The following is a 21,012-nucleotide window of genomic DNA, read 5'->3' on the forward strand; positions in this document are numbered from 1 at the left end:
ATACTGATCAGTGTTAACACAAACACGAGCAAATCAAAGCTCAATCCAATCCAGTGAAGGAGTGTAAATATCCAAACCTTAAAAAAGTAGTTCTATATATACCATGTACATAAAATATAATATGCAGTGAATATATCAAAAATACTAATAATAGATATATACATATAAAAAACAATATATGAATGTATATAATAAAGTCTATAGCCGTGAAAGAGTGTCCATTCATAAGATGAGAAATAAATAAATAAATAAATCAATCTGGTGATCCCGTGCTAGTATTGATTCTTCAAATAAGCATAGGCTGCCAGAAGGGATGTGGCTGATGTGATCACAAGATAATCCAATAAATAGTGTTGGTAGATGGGTGTAATGATCCCTCCCCGAGCTCCCGGGACTCTTACCTCCGCACAGATAATCAAGTGCATCCACTATAGGTATCTCGACCAGACCTCCGTGTATGTGTTCCACTAATCCTCCTTAGATCTCCATGACAGGGTCCTCTTATCCATCCAAACAGTCAGTGTGCCCAGGCGAGGAAACAGGGGAAACACAAAAACAAAGGAGGGGACTCCAATCGTGAAGTAGTAAGCACAGGCTGAGTATTTATTAAAGAAGGAAAAAGCTGCGCTTACATGTGTTTTAAAATTATATACAGCAAGGAACTTTTGAAAACGAGCGGCGTTTCAGGCGCCTGTATACGTCACTCTAGGTGTACGTCCTCCCGTCCAATCCCTACGCGTTACGACACGTGTCACGTGTCTTCATCTGGGGAATCTGATTGGCGGTTATGGTATTGCTTATGTATCCGAGCGACCGGAAGTAATAGCTTGGCCATTTTATCGGAGTCCAAAATATAGCACATAGACTGTCCATTCACCACTATGCATAGCAGAAAGCGTCACTAGATATGACGCTGCGACTTACAATTGCTAAATTGTGGGATCTCGTCTGCTAGTAATGCTACAGTAGTGGATCATATTCATCCCTAAGGGAGGGAGTGGAAAGCGCGTATATATAGAGATGATAAATAAACATTATGAGGTGTGTAGAAATCGCACTGTAAATGTCGGTCCATTGGCGATATTTCATACTATCCTCAGGTTAAAAACAGCAGGAACGTCATCCAGCTGGTCACACCATGATGGCGCTTTGCATTTAAATGTCTATAGTTACACCAATAATACAAATAAGCTTACTGCATAAATGTATATCGGAAAACATACATATGCCATACACTTAAATAATTAAAAATATATATTACATAAAATATGTATATATCGACCGTGAACTAGTAGAGAATACATAACCTTATAGACGTCTCTACATGAAAAAATATATATATATATATATACACAGCCCAGTGTTCTATACATATATAAATAGAATAAATAATTATAAAAAATATATAAAATATATGGTTAAAAGATAATATATAAAATGTAATAAAAGAAGTATATAATATAATATGAGAAGTATATAATATAATATAGGGAGGCCGCACACCTAGTTTGTCGCATGATAGTCAACATCTATGCGTTATATAACATCAATATGAATAATCACAGTAGTAAATATGAATAAAATATAAAAGTAAAAAACTTCAAAATACTGTACAATATATGAAATCAGAAATTGCTTAAGAAGCAGTTGAGGTCAAATTCAACATTCATTCCTCCTGGTACTAATGTTCGCATACGATGAATCCATTTGGATTCTTTTTGGCTGATTGTGCGAATCTTATGGCTCCCTCTCCATGAGGGGTTGTATTTCTCGACCCCCCAAAATTGGAGTTGGGTAGTGTCTCTATTATGGACCTGGTCAAAGTGTCTAGAGACACTATGTTTTGGGTAGCCATTAATAATATTGTCTATATGTTCGCCAATCCGTACCTTGAGGGCCCTTTTTGTCCTCCCTACATATTGGAGGTTACAACTACATTGCAACACATACACAACACCTTCAGTATGACATCCAATAAAGTCCCTAATCACATGATTTTCTCCTGTGTTTGTAGCTAGAAATTCAGTACGTTTTTTCTGGAATCTCTGTGCTTTACGACATGCCTTACAATTCTTGCAAGGGTAAAAGCCTTTTCCCGAGAAAAACGTATATCCTGGTTTCGGTGGTGGTTCAACTACCGTTTTAACAACCAGGTTTCTCAGAGTAGGTGCTCTCTTATAGACTATCCTCGGTTTCTCTGGAAGTATACATCCTAGATCTTTATCTCCTTTTAAGATGTGCCAGTGTTTTCTTATTAATTTGGCTACATCTTTGTACTGAGAGTTATAGTCGAGGATGAGCACCGGTGCGGCTTGTTGTGAAATACTTTTGGGTTTGTTATGTAACATCTCATTCCTATCGAGTTTCCTCACCAACTCTATTTGGTCACTGATCCATGATTCTTCATATCCTTTATCCTTAAATCTAGATCCAATGATGCCCGCTTGTAGTACAAAGTCACTCTCTTTTGTGCAGTTCCTTCTCAATCTGACAAGCTGTCCTCTGGGGATATTAAAAAGCCAGGGTTTAAAATGGCAACTGTCCAGTGAGAGGTAGCTGTTAGTGTCCACGTTTTTAAAGAAATTCTTAGTAATTAACTTATCATTTTCTATGCTGATGTTCAAATCTAGAAAATCTACAGATTTCTCATCGATCTTCCACACCAGGGTGATGTTCTTGTCGTTTCTATTGAGTCCTTCCAGGAAGTTCTCCAGACTCTCCCTACTCCCGTTCCACAGGATAATCAGGTCGTCTATATATCTTTTATAGAGAGATAATTCCACTGGGGTATTCTCATAGATAGCTGATTCTTCCCATAGTGCCATGAAGGCATTTGCCACACTAGGTGCAAATTTAGCACCCATGGCAATGCCAATTGCCTGATTATAATAATTATGGTCATACCAGAAGTAATTAGACTTGAGGCAGAAATCAAGGCATTTGATGAGAAACTTTCTCTGTTTACAGATAAGACTACTAAAATTTCGTAAAAGCCACTTAGTGGCAAAGCAGGCGTCGTGGTGTTGTACAATGGTGTACAAGGATGTAACATCTGCCGTGGCCAGTAGTGTTCTTCCTTCACAGACTGGCACTGTATCCAATAATTGTAGTATATGCTTCGTATCCTTCAAGTAAGCAGGTGTCGCTTGGACGGCAGGTTGGATAAAATGATCAATGTACTGACCCATCCTTGACGTTAAGGAGTCAATCCCATTGACTAAGTGAGTCTGTGGTGGGACATTAACACCTTTGACCGTTACATTAGGGAAAATATTGTACCTAGAAGACTCAGGTGGGAACTTCCCCCAAATGACGGCCTGATTGATAAAGAGTCTATGGATGAGTGGTTTGAATTTTTTAATAATAGAAGTGTTGAAGGCTTAAAGTTTCTATTGAAGCGTAAACAGCGGAAATTACGAATTTTAGATAAACAAATAGAGGAATTAAAATCTAAAATTGAGCCACATAAGGAATCCGAAGACCTCAAGAAATTAACATTAATTTTAAATAAAGACCTCACTGCTAAGGATCTCGAAGTGCAGCAACGGAAAATGAAAAAGTATCAACGCGATGTTGGTGACTATAAGTCCGATCTAGTTTTTAAATGGCAACAAAAGGTCGAGCAAGCACAACCTAATTCGGCCTACTCTACACCAGAAAGGGAGGTCAGAATATTGGAACCAACACCTATGGCCAATAGGGCCGAATCACGACTGGAAGAAAGGCCTAACTACCCTGAAACTAACAGGACATACCCAGAACCACTACAGTATACAAGACCTTACTATGAACAACCCTATACTGGGAATCAGGGACAGCGTACACCAAAGAAAACTGGCAAAAAAGCCTATAAGAAACCATATAAGAAACCATACAATAATGGGCAAAGTGGTCCAAACTATCAGACCAATCAAAGAGAATATAGAGCACCACCACAACAGTATGAATACCATGGAGGATATGATAGAACCCCTGTGCATACACAGAATAGATTCGAACCGATTAGACATTATCAGGAGCCATATCAGGATCAGCGGCAATATCAAGGCTACTATGATTATAATGCACAGAGGTCTTTTTTAGATCGGGAGAGGAGAGATCCCTCCCCCCGACGGCAACCAGAACCTTATCGTTCACCACCGAGAAGAACTCAGGAAGACCGACTCAGTCCCGCACAAAGAGAGGCCATCGAGCGGGAACGCGATTCCAAGCGAAAAAGAGAGTAGTCGGCAGTAATGTGGTCAATCTCAGTGGGAAATCCATTACTGCAGAAGAGCTGGCAGTTCTGGATAAGGGACTTAAACATGCCCCAACTAAAAACCTCAATAAATTTGAAACGTACATCGGAATACAGAAATATGTGAGGAAACTCACTATTAAGAAAGCAATTCTCAATAATCCTTTTACATCGAGTAATGCACCGTCCACTACAAAGATAGGACCACTACATAGCACCTTAAGAAACAATTCTGTATACAACCCACAGGTCTCTAATAATCAATATATTGATGTTTTTAAGAAGCTAGTTTTACAAGACCTGGAGTCTCTGAAACTAAAGAAAAGAAATGATCCGGTACATATAAGGAAAGGTATTAAACTACTCACAGAAAGAAGTGATATTGTTATCCGTCCTGCAGATAAGGGCGGAGCAGTTGTAATACAATCAAAAGAACAGTATCAGAGTGAGTTGAATAGACAATTACAAGATGGTAATACCTATGTGAAACTTTTGGGTAACCCCACATCTAAATATAAAAAAGAATTGAGATTACTTATAGATCTGGGAAAGAAAAAGGAGATTCTAAATAAGAAAGAAGCCACATTTCTATTGCCAGAAATGTGTCGGATACCAGTAATTTACACCATTCCTAAGATACACAAATCCCGTGAAGACCCACCAGGGAGGCCCATAGTCAATGGGATTGACTCCTTAACGTCAAGGATGGGTCAGTACATTGATCATTTTATCCATCCTGCCGTCCAAGCGACACCTGCTTACTTGAAGGATACGAAGCATATACTACAATTATTGGATACAGTGCCAGTCTGTGAAGGAAGAACACTACTGGCCACGGCAGATGTTACATCCTTGTACACCATTGTACAACACCACGACGCCTGCTTTGCCACTAAGTGGCTTTTACGAAATTTTAGTAGTCTTATCTGTAAACAGAGAAAGTTTCTCATCAAATGCCTTGATTTCTGCCTCAAGTCTAATTACTTCTGGTATGACCATAATTATTATAATCAGGCAATTGGCATTGCCATGGGTGCTAAATTTGCACCTAGTGTGGCAAATGCCTTCATGGCACTATGGGAAGAATCAGCTATCTATGAGAATACCCCAGTGGAATTATCTCTCTATAAAAGATATATAGACGACCTGATTATCCTGTGGAACGGGAGTAGGGAGAGTCTGGAGAACTTCCTGGAAGGACTCAATAGAAACGACAAGAACATCACCCTGGTGTGGAAGATCGATGAGAAATCTGTAGATTTTCTAGATTTGAACATCAGCATAGAAAATGATAAGTTAATTACTAAGAATTTCTTTAAAAACGTGGACACTAACAGCTACCTCTCACTGGACTGTTGCCATTTTAAACCCTGGCTTTTTAATATCCCCAGAGGACAGCTTGTCAGATTGAGAAGGAACTGCACAAAAGAGAGTGACTTTGTACTACAAGCGGGCATCATTGGATCTAGATTTAAGGATAAAGGATATGAAGAATCATGGATCAGTGACCAAATAGAGTTGGTGAGGAAACTCGATAGGAATGAGATGTTACATAACAAACCCAAAAGTATTTCACAACAAGCCGCACCGGTGCTCATCCTCGACTATAACTCTCAGTACAAAGATGTAGCCAAATTAATAAGAAAACACTGGCACATCTTAAAAGGAGATAAAGATCTAGGATGTATACTTCCAGAGAAACCGAGGATAGTCTATAAGAGAGCACCTACTCTGAGAAACCTGGTTGTTAAAACGGTAGTTGAACCACCACCGAAACCAGGATATACGTTTTTCTCGGGAAAAGGCTTTTACCCTTGCAAGAATTGTAAGGCATGTCGTAAAGCACAGAGATTCCAGAAAAAACGTACTGAATTTCTAGCTACAAACACAGGAGAAAATCATGTGATTAGGGACTTTATTGGATGTCATACTGAAGGTGTCGTGTATGTGTTGCAATGTAGTTGTAACCTCCAATATGTAGGGAGGACAAAAAGGGCCCTCAAGGTACGGATTGGCGAACATATAGACAATATTATTAATGGCTACCCAAAACATAGTGTCTCTAGACACTTTGACCAGGTCCATAATAGAGACACTACCCAACTCCAATTTTGGGGGGTCGAGAAATACAACCCCTCATGGAGAGGGAGCCATAAGATTCGCACAATCAGCCAAAAAGAATCCAAATGGATTCATCGTATGCGAACATTAGTACCAGGAGGAATGAATGTTGAATTTGACCTCAACTGCTTCTTAAGCAATTTCTGATTTCATATATTGTACAGTATTTTGAAGTTTTTTACTTTTATATTTTATTCATATTTACTACTGTGATTATTCATATTGATGTTATATAACGCATAGATGTTGACTATCATGCGACAAACTAGGTGTGCGGCCTCCCTATATTATATTATATACTTCTCATATTATATTATATACTTCTTTTATTACATTTTATATATTATCTTTTAACCATATATTTTATATATTTTTTATAATTATTTATTCTATTTATATATGTATAGAACACTGGGCTGTGTATATATATATATATCTATTTTTTCATGTAGAGACGTCTATAAGGTTATGTATTCTCTACTAGTTCACGGTCGATATATACATATTTTATGTAATATATATTTTTAATTATTTAAGTGTATGGCATATGTATGTTTTCCGATATACATTTATGCAGTAAGCTTATTTGTATTATTGGTGTAACTATAGACATTTAAATGCAAAGCGCCATCATGGTGTGACCAGCTGGATGACGTTCCTGCTGTTTTTAACCTGAGGATAGTATGAAATATCGCCAATGGACCGACATTTACAGTGCGATTTCTACACACCTCATAATGTTTATTTATCATCTCTATATATACGCGCTTTCCACTCCCTCCCTTAGGGATGAATATGATCCACTACTGTAGCATTACTAGCAGACGAGATCCCACAATTTAGCAATTGTAAGTCGCAGCGTCATATCTAGTGACGCTTTCTGCTATGCATAGTGGTGAATGGACAGTCTATGTGCTATATTTTGGACTCCGATAAAATGGCCAAGCTATTACTTCCGGTCGCTCGGATACATAAGCAATACCATAACCGCCAATCAGATTCCCCAGATGAAGACACGTGACACGTGTCGTAACGCGTAGGGATTGGACGGGAGGACGTACACCTAGAGTGACGTATACAGGCGCCTGAAACGCCGCTCGTTTTCAAAAGTTCCTTGCTGTATATAATTTTAAAACACATGTAAGCGCAGCTTTTTCCTTCTTTAATAAATACTCAGCCTGTGCTTACTACTTCACGATTGGAGTCCCCTCCTTTGTTTTTGTGTTTCCCCTGTTTCCTCGCCTGGGCACACTGACTGTTTGGATGGATAAGAGGACCCTGTCATGGAGATCTAAGGAGGATTAGTGGAACACATACACGGAGGTCTGGTCGAGATACCTATAGTGGATGCACTTGATTATCTGTGCGGAGGTAAGAGTCCCGGGAGCTCGGGGAGGGATCATTACACCCATCTACCAACACTATTTATTGGATTATCTTGTGATCACATCAGCCACATCCCTTCTGGCAGCCTATGCTTATTTGAAGAATCAATACTAGCACGGGATCACCAGATTGATTTATTTATTTATTTATTTCTCATCTTATGAATGGACACTCTTTCACGGCTATAGACTTTATTATATACATTCATATATTGTTTTTTATATGTATATATCTATTATTAGTATTTTTGATATATTCACTGCATATTATATTTTATGTACATGGTATATATAGAACTACTTTTTTAAGGTTTGGATATTTACACTCCTTCACTGGATTGGATTGAGCTTTGATTTGCTCGTGTTTGTGTTAACACTGATCAGTATTTATATTTATTTATTTATTTATTTATACTTAGCACTTTCACCATGTCCGCGTGCTAGGTTGCGCGGAACCCCTCACCTTTCTCATTTATATTTTTGTGTATTGTAAACACTTTAGGTTTTGCAGCAACTTATTGATACACTTTGTTTTTAGGGTTTATTCATTGAGTGTCTATAGTAGCGCATAAGCACTGTCACTTTAAATCCAGTGGGCATGGACCTTTCTAGGAAGGGAGCCTGTTGGGTCCCTTTCCCAGCTCAGCTCTCTGCACAGAATATGTACAGCACAGTGATGATGTCACCAATATATGTATATGATAATATATTTGCAAAGGCATTTGTTGCACACATAGGGCCAGATTCACGTAGATTAGTTACACCGCCGCAAGTTTTCATCGCAAGTGCCTGATTCACAGAGCACTTGCAATGAAAACCTACGCCGGCGACCTCCGGCGTAAGCCCGCGTAATTTAAATGGGCGTGTGCCATTTAAATTAGGTGCGCTCCCGCGCCGGACCTACTGGGCATGCTCCGTTTCGCAATTCCCGTCGTGCTTTGCGCGCAGTGACGTCATTTTTTCGAACGGCGGCGCGCGTAGCGTAATTCCGTATTCCCGGACGGCTTACGCAAACGACGTTCATTTTTAAATTTCGACGCGGGAACGACGGCCATACTTTATACAGCAATACGATTGCTGTGTAAAGTTAAGGCAGGTCAAATAACGACTAACTTTGCGACGGGAAACTAGACTAGCGGCGACGTAGCAAACGCAAAAATCCGTCGTAAATCGCCGTAACTCCTAATTTGCATACCCGACGCAGCGTCCGCGGTACTGCATCCTAAGATCCGACAGTGTAAAACAATTACACCTGTCGGATCTTATGGATATCTATGCGTAACTGATTCTATGAATCAGTCGCATAGATAGAAAGGAGATACGCCGTCGTATCTCTTTTGTGAATCTGGCCCATAGTACTTTTATATATGTTGTGGCTATTAAGGAAAACATTTAAACAGGGCTTTTTTTCAGGGGGAACTTGGGGGAACTCAGTTCCACCACCTCTGGCTCAGACCCTTTGGTGCCTGCTCACCACAATCACTTGTAAACACAGAAGTCTGGTTTATGTGTTTACAAGTGACAGCTCTGCACTCTGTGTGTAACCCCCTGAACTCTGCACTCTGTATGTAATACAATCCTGGTATTTAATGCCCCTTTAAGACCCTTCTACTGTTTGTGAAATATGAATGGGGTCGTGGTTGAGTTCCTGCACCTATTTTCTGAGAAAAAAAGCTCTGCATTTAAATAAAAAAGTTTTTAAGCTTTATCCAACACAATTCAGAAATGAGTAGGGCCAACCATACATGAAGCAAATTTCTTTCCTGCAACGACAGGGCTCCTGCAGGGCCATTGTCTTCTTCCAGCAGGGGGTGGCAGAGAGCAAGGGAAAGCAGTGATTATTAATAGTGGCTATAGCAGCCGCTAGCGATAATCGCAGGTAAAACCCGGCATGCTGGTTGTACCCAAGTTAATCGATATTCAGGCGCCCATACATGGTTCGCATTTTGGCTGGTTCTGGCTGAACCGGACAAGATTTGAGCCGTGTATGTCCTGCCTGATAGACACAAAATCATTCACGTATTATTATTTTTTGCCAACTCAGACCACCACATGGAAATGTTTGCTTGGCATTAATTGAACCATTGTTTATTAATAGAGTAAAACTCCAAAAATATCACAGTTTCTGCTCAATGTGTTTTACTGTTTTGCAGTAAATGCGGAGCGGATTTCTAAGTAGCTTAAAGTCTGAGTTCTCGAAAATCATTTAATACAAACGGATTAGAACATAACATGAAAAACAACATCACATGACAAGGTAAAAGCCACGATTGGATGTTTTTCATGTTTCTAAGAGCAGCTTCAAATTGCCCTGCAGCTAACCCATCGTTTTTGTACGGGTTAGTTGCACTTTCCCATAGACTTTTTCCTGACAGGGCACCAAAACCTTGGTACATATTTGAAGTATATGAGAAAGCACTGTGAATTAGCGGCGCTTTGGCTAAAGGGCAATGAGACAGTTTTTCGGGGGGGAAAAAACGATGTTTCTTCCGACGGAATTCCTCTCACGCCTGCCTTGTATACACACAGTCACACAAAAATCCGGTGAACTTTTGACTGCCAAGAACGCGGTGACGTAAAAGACTACGACGAGCGGACAAAATTAAGTTCTATGCTTCCGAGCATGCGTTGAATTGTTTCCAAGCATGTGTGTGTTTTCTTTCCCGTCGGGAAAGCATACAGCCGAACGGTCTTCCCGCTAGGATTTTTTCCTGATGGGGGAAAAAGGAGATCCTGCTCTCTTTTTTTTTTCCGGCAGTTTTCCTGTGGGAAAAAGTCCGATGGAGCATACACGCGGTCGGGATTCCTGACGAAAAGCTCTCATCGCAGTTTTTCCCTTTCAGGAAAGGTTCTTTTCTTTAAGAAGTATCTCAAACTAAAACTTTTTGGTAGTTTTGAAATGTACAGTAGTTTAGAAGGGTAGAAGTTCTTCACTGATACCTGTCCAGTGGGCAAGCTCTTTGATGCCTTACAAAGAGCTGGTATTCAACACTTTCAGGTGTGTCAGGCCCCGTACACACGTCCGAGGAACTCGACGTGCCAAACACATCGAGTTCCTCGTCGAGTTCAGTGTTGAAGCCGCAGAGGATCTCGGCGGGCCGACTTTCCTCATTGAACAACGAGGAAATAGAGAACATGTTCTCTATTCGGCCCGACGAGTTCCTCGTCGGCTTCCTCGCTGAAAAGTGTACACACCACCGGGTTTCTCGGCAGAATCCAGCTCTGATCGAGTTTCTGGCTGAATTCTGCCGAGAAACTCGGTCGTGTGTACGGGGCCTTAGATATCCCCCATTGCATGTTAAGGTTTCACCCACTAGCTGGGTCCTGTAGTGTCCTGTAGTGATGTAGCAACCATAGGGCAGAATTTCAGTTTGTAACAGGGGATGTGACATCCAATACACCTGAACATTTTGGATATCAGCAGCAGCAATGAAGCCCTAAAAGAGAGCATATTAGCAGGGCTGTCTTAATTAGAGGGCACACCTGGGCACTGCCCAGGGGCCCCAGCTGCATGGGGGGCCCCTACCCTTTTCCCAAAGCAGCTGGTGCTTGAGCTCGGACTGCCCCTCTACATCCCAGATATGCCACCAGCACTCTGACCCCTCTACACTCTAGATATACCCTACCTCCTACCTACTTGATTTCTGTTTACCTGCACTGTCTCCATTGTAGGGGCCCCGGAGCATTAATTTGCCCAGGGGCCCATGATGTTATTAAGATGGCCCTGCATATTAGAGTAGTATTAGTAATCTTCTTCTACAGTGTGATTTTTTTCAACAATGTACTACACCTAAATCAATTACAAAATGTTTGTTAAAAATGCTTTCGAGAAATATGTATTCTTTTTTTTACAGTGATATACTTTTAATGGCGGTATAATGTGAATTAGAGTATATAACAGGGTTTCTCAACCAGGATTCCTCCAGAGGGTTCTGGGGGTTCCTTGAGCAATGAGCAATTTCTGCCTCTCAGATAAGTCCCCACTGACACCATTGATCTTTTAACTCTCTGTAAGGCCTTGTACACACGACCGTACATGTCCGCTGAAACTGGTCCGCGGACCAGTTTCCGCGGCCTTTTTCGACCGTGTGTAGGGCCGACAGGACAGTTTTTCGGCCTAGCGGACAGGTTTCCAGCAGACAAATGTTTCTTAGCATGCTAAGAAACATGTCTGCTGGAAGCCTGTCCGTCGGACATGTCCGATGATTAGTACGATGATGATGATGATTAGTACGACTCATCGGACATTTCCGCTGGGCCGAAATCCCTCGCATGCGTCGAAGTGTTTCGACGCATGCGTGGAAGCATTGAACTTCCTGGGTCGCGTTTTCTGTCCGCGGGGATTTTGGTCTGATGGTGTGTACACACATCAGACCAAAATCTGCTAGCAGACATGTCCGATGAAAACGGTCCGTGGACTGTTTTCATCGGACATGTCTGATCGTGTGTACAAGGCCTCAGGGAGTAATTCCTCCCAAAACCACAAGTGTCAGGAGAATTCTTGCCACTGACCATCACACTAATGTATCATTGTATCATGAGTAATTTTTAGGGTTCCTCTGTCTTCCGGACCGCAGCATGACTATATACGTCGGCATTTTGAAGAGGGATATCTCTGTTATGGCAGCAGCTAGCTGCTATAACCCAGGTATCCATCTCTTCAGTCGGCGGTCCAGTTTACGATAATGGTGGTCTCTGAGGCGGATTTGCAGCGAGATCACCGTTATCGGTGGCGGGAGAGGGCCCCCCCCCCCCTTGTCTTGCAGTGGGGGTGTGGTAAGATTGTGCTGGAATAGTAGCCCAATGCAGTCCCACCACAACTGATGTGAATGGACTGTAAATCTTTTTCATCCTATCTCAAATTATGACCATGTGCAAACTTTAGGGACCTTACAGTAAACAGTTTACTACGGTTACTATAGTTACTATATATAAATATATGAGCACATTGGGCCAGATTCACGTAGAATCGCGGCGGCGTAACGTATCGTAGATACGTTACACTGCCGCAAGTTTTCATCGCAAGTGCCTGATTCACCAAGCATTTGCATGAAAACTTACGCCGGCCCACGTATGTGCCATTTAAATTAGGCGCGCTCCTGTGCCGGACCTACTGCGCATGCTCCGTTTTGAAATTCCCGCCGTGCTTTGCGCGAAGTGACGTCTTTTTTTCGAACGGCGACGTGCGTAGCGTACTTTCGTATTCCCGGACGTCTTACGCAAGAAAAAACAATTTTTACATTTCGATGCGGGAACGACGGCCATACTTTAAACAGCCCATACGTGGGCTGTGTAAAGTTAGGGCAGGTAAAACGACGACTAAAATTGCGACGGGAAACTAGACTAGCGACGACGTACCGAACGCGAAAAACCGTCGTGGAAAAACCTCATTTGCATACCCGACGCTGGAATACAACGCGAACTCCACCCAGCGGCAGCCGCGGTATTGCATCCTAAGATCCAACAGTGTAAAACAATTACACCTGTCGGATCTCAGGGCTATCTATGCGTAACTGATTCTATGAATCAGTCGCATAGATACTCTGAGAGATACGACGGAGTATCTGAGATACTCCGTCGTATCTCTGCTGTGAATCTGGCCCGCTGTGTATATATACAGTATATATACATACACACACAATGTGCTCATACGCTTCTTAAGCGCCTTTTTTGTAGCATAAGTAATTGTAATTTTAGCAGTGATTACTCATAGGAGGGAGCCTCCATCCCCATTATCAATTCTGTTGCCCTTCACTGATCGATTTCTAGATCAGGGATATCCTTCCCATGGATTGGTGGCCAAAACTGTTTAAGAAGACATCAAATTGTGTTTTGTATAGGGGTTAGTCAGCGTGCTCGCCCCCTCCCTTGGGACTACATCCCTGCAGGGAGACTCTGTGAACGTTCACAGCGTCTCCCCCGCAGGAATGTAATCCTAAGGGAGGGGGCGAGGACGCTGACTAACCCCCAGCCAGAACGGCTCGGTTAATGGGGGCAAGCTTACAGGAAGTGAGAAATTCAGACAAAGAAAAAAAACATTTAGAAATCGAAGGAAAAGGTAAGTGAACCAATAATGCACTAGCATAAAGGAACCTATTTAAAAAATAAAAAACAAACCTTTACAACCCTTTAAGTCTGTGTTATATAAGGACCCCCAAATCTTTTCCTATCACTGTTTTTCCCAGAGTAACCTCTACCAATGCGTATTTTGCTTGTGTAACTTTAACATCCAAGTGCATAACTTTACATTTCTTATTATTGCTCCTTATATGCAATAATATATTTCTGCAACACCAAGGTGAGCCCTGTTATAATGAATAAAGTTAATTAGTAGCTGTAGAAGTGCAATTCTATTCATTGTATACCTTCCAAAGTTACACTACACAACTTGTGCCTCTACATCACCGTCTACCCAATTAATCACGACAGACTTCAAGTACCGTTAGTTTATTTAGAGCTTGTCTTAGGCAGAAGTGATTTTAATTAAAGCCATCACTCTCTATGTCGAATAACTCATTAACTGCACAGCAGGGAGCTAGGCAGGTTCATGAGGTTCTGCCATGAGGTCTATACCATAGCATTCAAAGTTATTAGCCAGGCAAAAGTTATTTCATGAATGTGAAACAGAGGGATGTGGTTGAGCTTCTTCTCTGTTCTGGCCCTAAATACTGTATATTACATGTGTGAAGAATTAACAATATTTTATGAATAAGTTGTCATAAGCATTAAAACAAGTAGCTTGCCACACCAAAGACAAGCCAAACCCTACAGCTGCTCGTCTCGAATGTAAAATGTTTATTATGGATAAATAAATAGAAATAATATGACTTTTGGGGGGCATTACATTTGCATTTAAGAAAACTTGTGCTATGCCAATTTATGCCAATAAGAACAGGTCCAATTTTTGGTGGCCCCAAAAGCAGCTCATACTCTTAAAATTTCCTTTACTCTCACACCGCTACATTCGGCCAATGGGACTATACATCCCCTCGTCATCTAGGTGTAGCGCCCCCTTACTTTCAGTATGGGCACTACGCTAAAGTTAGTGGGGAATGGGAGAGTTATTTCTGCTCCCATTCACAATTTGCAAAATTTTGGGCTGCTGTCATTTCTGAACTGTCCTGTGGGTCAGTCTGCGCTCCAGGGGTGCCGATCCCACCCCTGGGCTACAGTTGGCGCTAGAGGGGTTCTGGCAGAGCAATTTTCCCCAGCAGCCAATTAGAGGAGTCTTCCCTCGCGGGGCATGCTGGGGGAGAGTATTTCTGTGGCAGACGCCATTTTCATTGGTTCTTCGCGGGTTCCAGGTGCGGCACCCACCTTTAGGGTGTGCGCATCCAACAGACCCCAGCGATATGGCCTACCAGGCCGGGGTCGCATGCTACGCGGAGCTCCATGTTGCTGAAAGGGGCCCCAGTGACTTGCTGGGTCCCCGGCTCTATTGAAGAGATCCCAAGCTATGTGCTGAACGGTGGGGGATCGGCTCAAGGAGAACCCAGAAGCGGGCTATCTGAGGGGCTCGGTCAAACCATCAGGGATCTGGTGACCGGGACATTGACAGGTATGCTTCAACTGTCACCCGGTGACCCAAATCTAATTTACTGGGAGGATTCGCTCAATCCGTTTAGCTCATCTAAGTACTAGGCCTGTGGCAGAGGTCCCTAGAGCCAGGTCTGTGGCAGAGGCCTGTTCCTCCCAGCAACCTTAAGTAACGCTTCGGCTGCCAGGCTCGTGGCAGGAGTCTGTCCGGGGGCACTTTGTCCACTCTGGCTAGAGTGGCGATTAACTATATCTACTACTACTACTGAGAGCAGGATTGCTCTGTTTATATCCAGGCCTGATACTGCAAAGTTCTCTCTTGCTTCATCAACCTTTTCACCCTATTTGATGTTTATGTTGGTCATGTTGGGCCGAGAATAAAGCATTCAGAAAACCTTTATTCATTGACTGGACATTCGCTCACTAAGTCTACTCATCAGCTTTACCCCTAGACAACGGTAAGAGGTAACTTAATACGCCGATCCAAAACAACTAGGGGCCCCTGAGGGGGTATCGCTACATAGGTATGGAAGAGCAGGCCACTTAGAGCTGTTAGATGGGGACAGTCAGTTCGGGACAGTGGTGGTGGTGACTGAAAGGTTCCTCTGATGCCTCAGCTGTGATGTCTAGCCACCTCTGTTTCACTGGCCTCAGATATGGGCAATGAACAACCAAGAACCTTGCCTATAATTACATTATCGCAAGGCCTCCATAGTGATAAGTACTGAAGACTTCTAACCAGGCCATAGGCCTGAGAAGTGGATCCAGGAAAGTGTTTAAAGGCCCTCTTTAGGTCTGGGAACTGGCTTGACAACCTGGGCGCTAGGGGTCTCTCTTTAGAAGAATGACTGGCAAAGTTTAGTCATTCCTTTGCTTTGCCAATGACTACAGAAACCACAGCCATATACAAACAATTCAATTGAAGAATAACTGAAAAATGCACAATCAGTGAACAAAAACTCTGCTCTGCTTCAGCCTGACCCATGAGATTCAGTTATTCCCAGCCCCATGTGGGTTGGGTGTAGCATTGTGCAGTGGGCAGTAAACACACAGGCCCGGATTCAGATACAAGATACGACAGCGTATCTCCTGATACGATGTCGTATCTCTGAGTGCGGGCCGTCGTATCTATGCGCCTGATTCAGAGAATCAGTTACGCAAAGATATCCCTAAGATCCGACTGGTGTAAGTGTCTTACACCGTCGTATCTTAGGCTGCATAATCACGCTGGCCGCTAGGTGGTGCTTCCGTATAGTTGCGCGAGGAATATGCAAATTAGGTAGTTACGCCGATTCAGAAACGTACGTCCGGCCGGCGCATTTTTTTTTACGTCGTTTACGTTAGGCTTTTTTCGGCGTATAGTTACCCCTGCTATATGAGGCGTAGCTAATGTTAAGTATGGCCGTCGTTCCCGCGTTGAGTTTTGAAAATTTTACGTAGTTTGCGTAAGTCGTTCGCAAATAGGGCTGGACGTAATTTACGTTCACGTCGAAAGCAATGAAGTTTTGCGGCGGATTTTCGAGATTTTCGAGCATGCGCCGTTCACAAAAAACTTCAAATACGCGGGGTCAAGTCAAATTTAAATAAAACACGCCCACAACATCCCCATTTGAATTAGGCGGGCTTATGCCACCACACATACGTTACGCCGCCGTAACTATGGGAGCAAGTTCTTTCTGCATATGGAACTAGCTCCCAAATTTACGGCGGCGTAACGTACGCCCACAGAAAGATGCGCTCATCTTACTTCACAAGTTTGTTGCACAATTGCAGTAAGTCCACATTGCATGACTTCAGATCAACTTTATTTACAAACATTGTGCAAGTCTGCCGCAGTTCTGGTTTAGTTATGTTGTGCAATAGTCCTCCCACCACCGGGGTCACTGTGACTTGCAGAGCGTTTGCTGCAGACCACTGCAACTTTGCTCTTGCTAGAGACTTGCCATGCAAATTTGCTTCATATTGGAAAAGTATTACTATAATTTGTGCTTCAAGTGCTCTGCAAGTGTATAACTTGCCAGTGTAAATATGCAGCAAGTTAACAAGACTTACAATTCATCACTGCCACAAATTTGTGGCAAGTTATCCTTGATATCTGGGATGTGGTCTAGCCGGTCCACACCCAAAGGGGAAGGCTTCCTGATGGGTAGAAGTAGCCCCTGCACTGTCTCTACTCCTCTGGAACTTTTCCCTGTCTCTAGTACTGTCCCTGACAGACGGGGTTCCTTTCTCTGCGCTAGCCACTGGCAAAAAGCTCACCAAGCCTGGAAGCCAAAGTCCTAAATAGACTCTGCCTGACTCAAAATGAGCTGCCAGAGTCACATGGGGCATCTAATCAGATAGCTGCCTCCCGTGACTGAGAAAGTCATAAAGCAACCTCTCAACTTCCTGTACCCACCGGCATTGCTGCTGTGTTCGAGCGCCACCTACAGTGGAGAATACAGACTGCACCTGCCTACACCTGTGTTTCTAGTTGCCTTTTTCCAGCACTGATAAGATGGAGCTAGCCTGTCAATCATAGCCAGCACATCCAAGACACCTTCTCAATGACAGTCATAGATCCCTGGTCTCTACATACACTATATTACCAAAAGTATTGGGATGCCTGCATTTACACGCACACAAACTTTAATGGCATTCCAGTCTCAATCCGTCTTGTTCAATATTGAGTTGGCGCACCCTTTGCTATAACAGCTAGAAATTTGCAGCCTGCACAGAGTCCTGACCTCAACCTGAAAGAACACCTTTGGAATGAATTAGAGCAGAGACTGCAAGCCAGGCCTTCTCATCCGCATCAGTGTCTGACCTCACAAATGCGCTTCTGGAAGAATGGTCAAACATTTCCATAAACACACTCCTAAACCTTGTAGACGGCCTTCCCAGCTGAATTGAAGCTGTTATATCGTCAATATTGAACCCTACGGACTAAGACTAGAATGCCATCAAAGTCCATGTGCATGTAAAGGCAATACTTTTGGTAATACAGTGTATGTCAGAGCCCTGGAGGGGTAGTTAAACATTGAAACTACCTTTTAGCCATTTAGATTGCCTACATTTTCATATCAGTAACAGCGCTGTTTGGTCTGCTTAGGTTGAGTGTTTTGAGGAAATGAGAAGTGCTTATGAAACAGCTGATGGGGCAGACTAAAGGATACCATTGGGTCAGCTTTTATAGCTTTCCACATTGCTACCATATTTGTTTGTGATCAGTTTTATACATCTTGCCTTGATGTACTTTTAAACTACATTTTCTACATTTTTGACCTGCACCATATGTAGCTTTTTTTGCCTGTTACTTCCTTCTATTTGGGCTCTTGATGAGAACGTCCATTATTGGATCCACCAGCTGAACTGATTCTTCGTTTGGACTGGACTCCATCCTTCCAACATACCTCTGGAGCCTAAAGATCGATTGTTCCAAGCCTGATTTGTCCACTGCCGTATAGTATGATTGTCCACCAGAGTCAGTAAGAGTATCCATCTACTTTTCCCTTTTCTTGAAGATTTGGGCCCAGATCCACGTAGCGCGGCGCATTTGTAAGTCCGGCGTAGTGTATCTCAGATACACTACGCCGCCGTAACTTACAGCGTATTTTCCGTATCCACATAGAATTTGCGCCATAAGTTACGGCGGCGTAGTGTAACTGTGTCGGCGTAAGGGCGCGCAATTCAAATGGATAAGATGTGGGCGTGTTTTATGGTAATTCCTATTGACCCCACGTAAATGATGTTTTTTTTTAACGGTGCATGCGCCGTCTGTGGGGGTATCACAGTGCGCATGCTCCAAATTAACCCGTAACAAGCCAATGCTTTCGACGTGAACGTAATTCTATGCAAAGCCCTATTCGCGAACGTTTTACGCAAACGACGGAAAATTCGACGCTGGCCCGACGTCCATACTTAACATTGGCTACGCCTCATATAGCAGGGGTAACTTTACGCCGGAAAAAGCCTTACGGAAACAACGTAAAAAAATGCGCCGGCCGGACGTACGTTTGTGGATTGGCGTATCTAGCTAATTTGCATACTTGACGCGGAAATCGACGGCCAGCGTAAATATGCACCTTAGATCCGACGGCGTACTTAGACGTACGCCAGTCGGATCTAGCCCAGCTTCAGGTGTATCTTGTTTTGTGGATACAAAACAAAGATATGCCGGAGCAAACTAGAAGTTACGCGGCGTATCAATAGATAACTGCTTCGTGGATCTGGCCCTCGATGTCAACTTGGGTACCTCCACAGTTCCCCTCGTTTGAAATACATCATTTTTTATACAGATTATTCCTCCCTTCACAGACTATATTGTTCACAAGCCCCTTGTTAGGACCTTTCTTTTTTCCAAAAACTTTGATTTTTAGCCACTCATATAATCACATTGTATTGTTTTATGTATTGCTCTATGAGTTGTCACTCACATCACTTGGGGTTAGTATAGCTCTATGTGCTTTTTCAGAGCTATTGTGACTCTTGTTATTATTTTGCACATCTCTCGCATGGTTTTCATACCATACATTGGATTTTGTGTTTGGTCACTTATTAGTGCTGCACTATATTGTACACTTCCACTAGTTGTGGACCACCTTGTGGACAAGGTGCACATTCAGTTTACAAGGGGATAAGAACAGGTAGCCAGATTCAGAAAGACTTACGACGGCGTATCAGTAGATACACCGTCGTAAGTCCGAATCCGCGCCGTCGTATCTTTAAGCGTATTCTCAAACTGAGATACGCTTCTCTGTTGCTAAGATACAACCATCGTAAGTCTCCTACGCCTTCGTATCTTAGCTGCATATTTACGCTGGCCGCTAGGGGCGCCTACGTTGATTTACGCCTAGAATATGTAAATGAGCAAGATACGCCGATTCACGAACGTACGTATGCCCGTCGCAGTAAGATACAATGTTTACGTAAGACATACGCCGGCGTAAAGATAAACCACCAAAAATATGGCGCAGCCCATGCAAGGTATGGACGACGGAACAGCCGTCGTATTTTACTTCGTTTGCGTAAGTGTACGTGAATGGGGCTGGGCGTAGGTTACGTTCACGTCGAAAGTACACGAGTATTTGTGACGTGATTCTGAGCATGCGCACGCATACGCCGTACGAACGGCCTTCATTTACATGGGGTCACGATTCATTACCATACAACACGCCTGCCTACCTGCCTATTTTGAATTAGGCGGGGTTACGCCGGGCCATTTGCGCTACGCCGACGTAACTTAGGAGGCAAGTGATTTGTGAATACAGTACTTGCCTCACTATGTTACGTCGGCGTAGTGCAAATGGGATGCGCTACGCCGACCTAAAGAAGCGCCGCTCTACCGGAATCCGGCTAAGGGTTTTTTAATAATACCAGTTTAAATTGGTTGCCCCAGTTTTACCATAACATAAATGTATCAGTGCAATAATGACTTACCCAACACACTAAGGACTGCTGGTGACACTTCGGGAATATCATTGATTTTTCTACTGTTATGGAACCAATAAATCTCGACAGGTTCAGGGGGCCCAACAGCCTCACAGGTGAGATTGAATGGAGTATTTCTAGAGACATTTAACCTCTCTGGCTGTCGAATAAAATGTGGAAGTCCTAAATGAAAGGCAATAAAAAAAATGTCAGGCATCTACTGCTAAAATCTCAGGCCAGCCACAACTGATATTTTTAGTAAATGCATGTGTAGTAAACTATGTAATTATGTACAAAATACAAACGTTTCCCAGTACTCAACTC

At 42.8% G+C, this 21,012-nt stretch overlaps 1 protein-coding gene across 2 annotated transcripts in view; it reads right to left on the reverse strand.

Moving 5' to 3' along the window:
• MERTK (MER proto-oncogene, tyrosine kinase) overlaps nucleotides 1–21,012 on the reverse strand; it is a 192,388-nt gene that overhangs the window by 130,348 nt on the left and 41,028 nt on the right. For both annotated transcript variants that reach the window (XM_040351086.1, XM_040351085.1), the window contains exon 4: nucleotides 20,698–20,871. In XM_040351086.1, coding sequence (XP_040207020.1) covers nucleotides 20,698–20,871 — 174 coding nt within the window. The remainder of the gene's footprint in view (nucleotides 1–20,697; nucleotides 20,872–21,012) is intronic.

Source organism: Rana temporaria, chromosome 4 (genome assembly GCF_905171775.1).
Source record: "Rana temporaria chromosome 4, aRanTem1.1, whole genome shotgun sequence".
In the NCBI taxonomy this organism is placed as follows: Eukaryota; Metazoa; Chordata; class Amphibia; order Anura; family Ranidae; genus Rana; species Rana temporaria.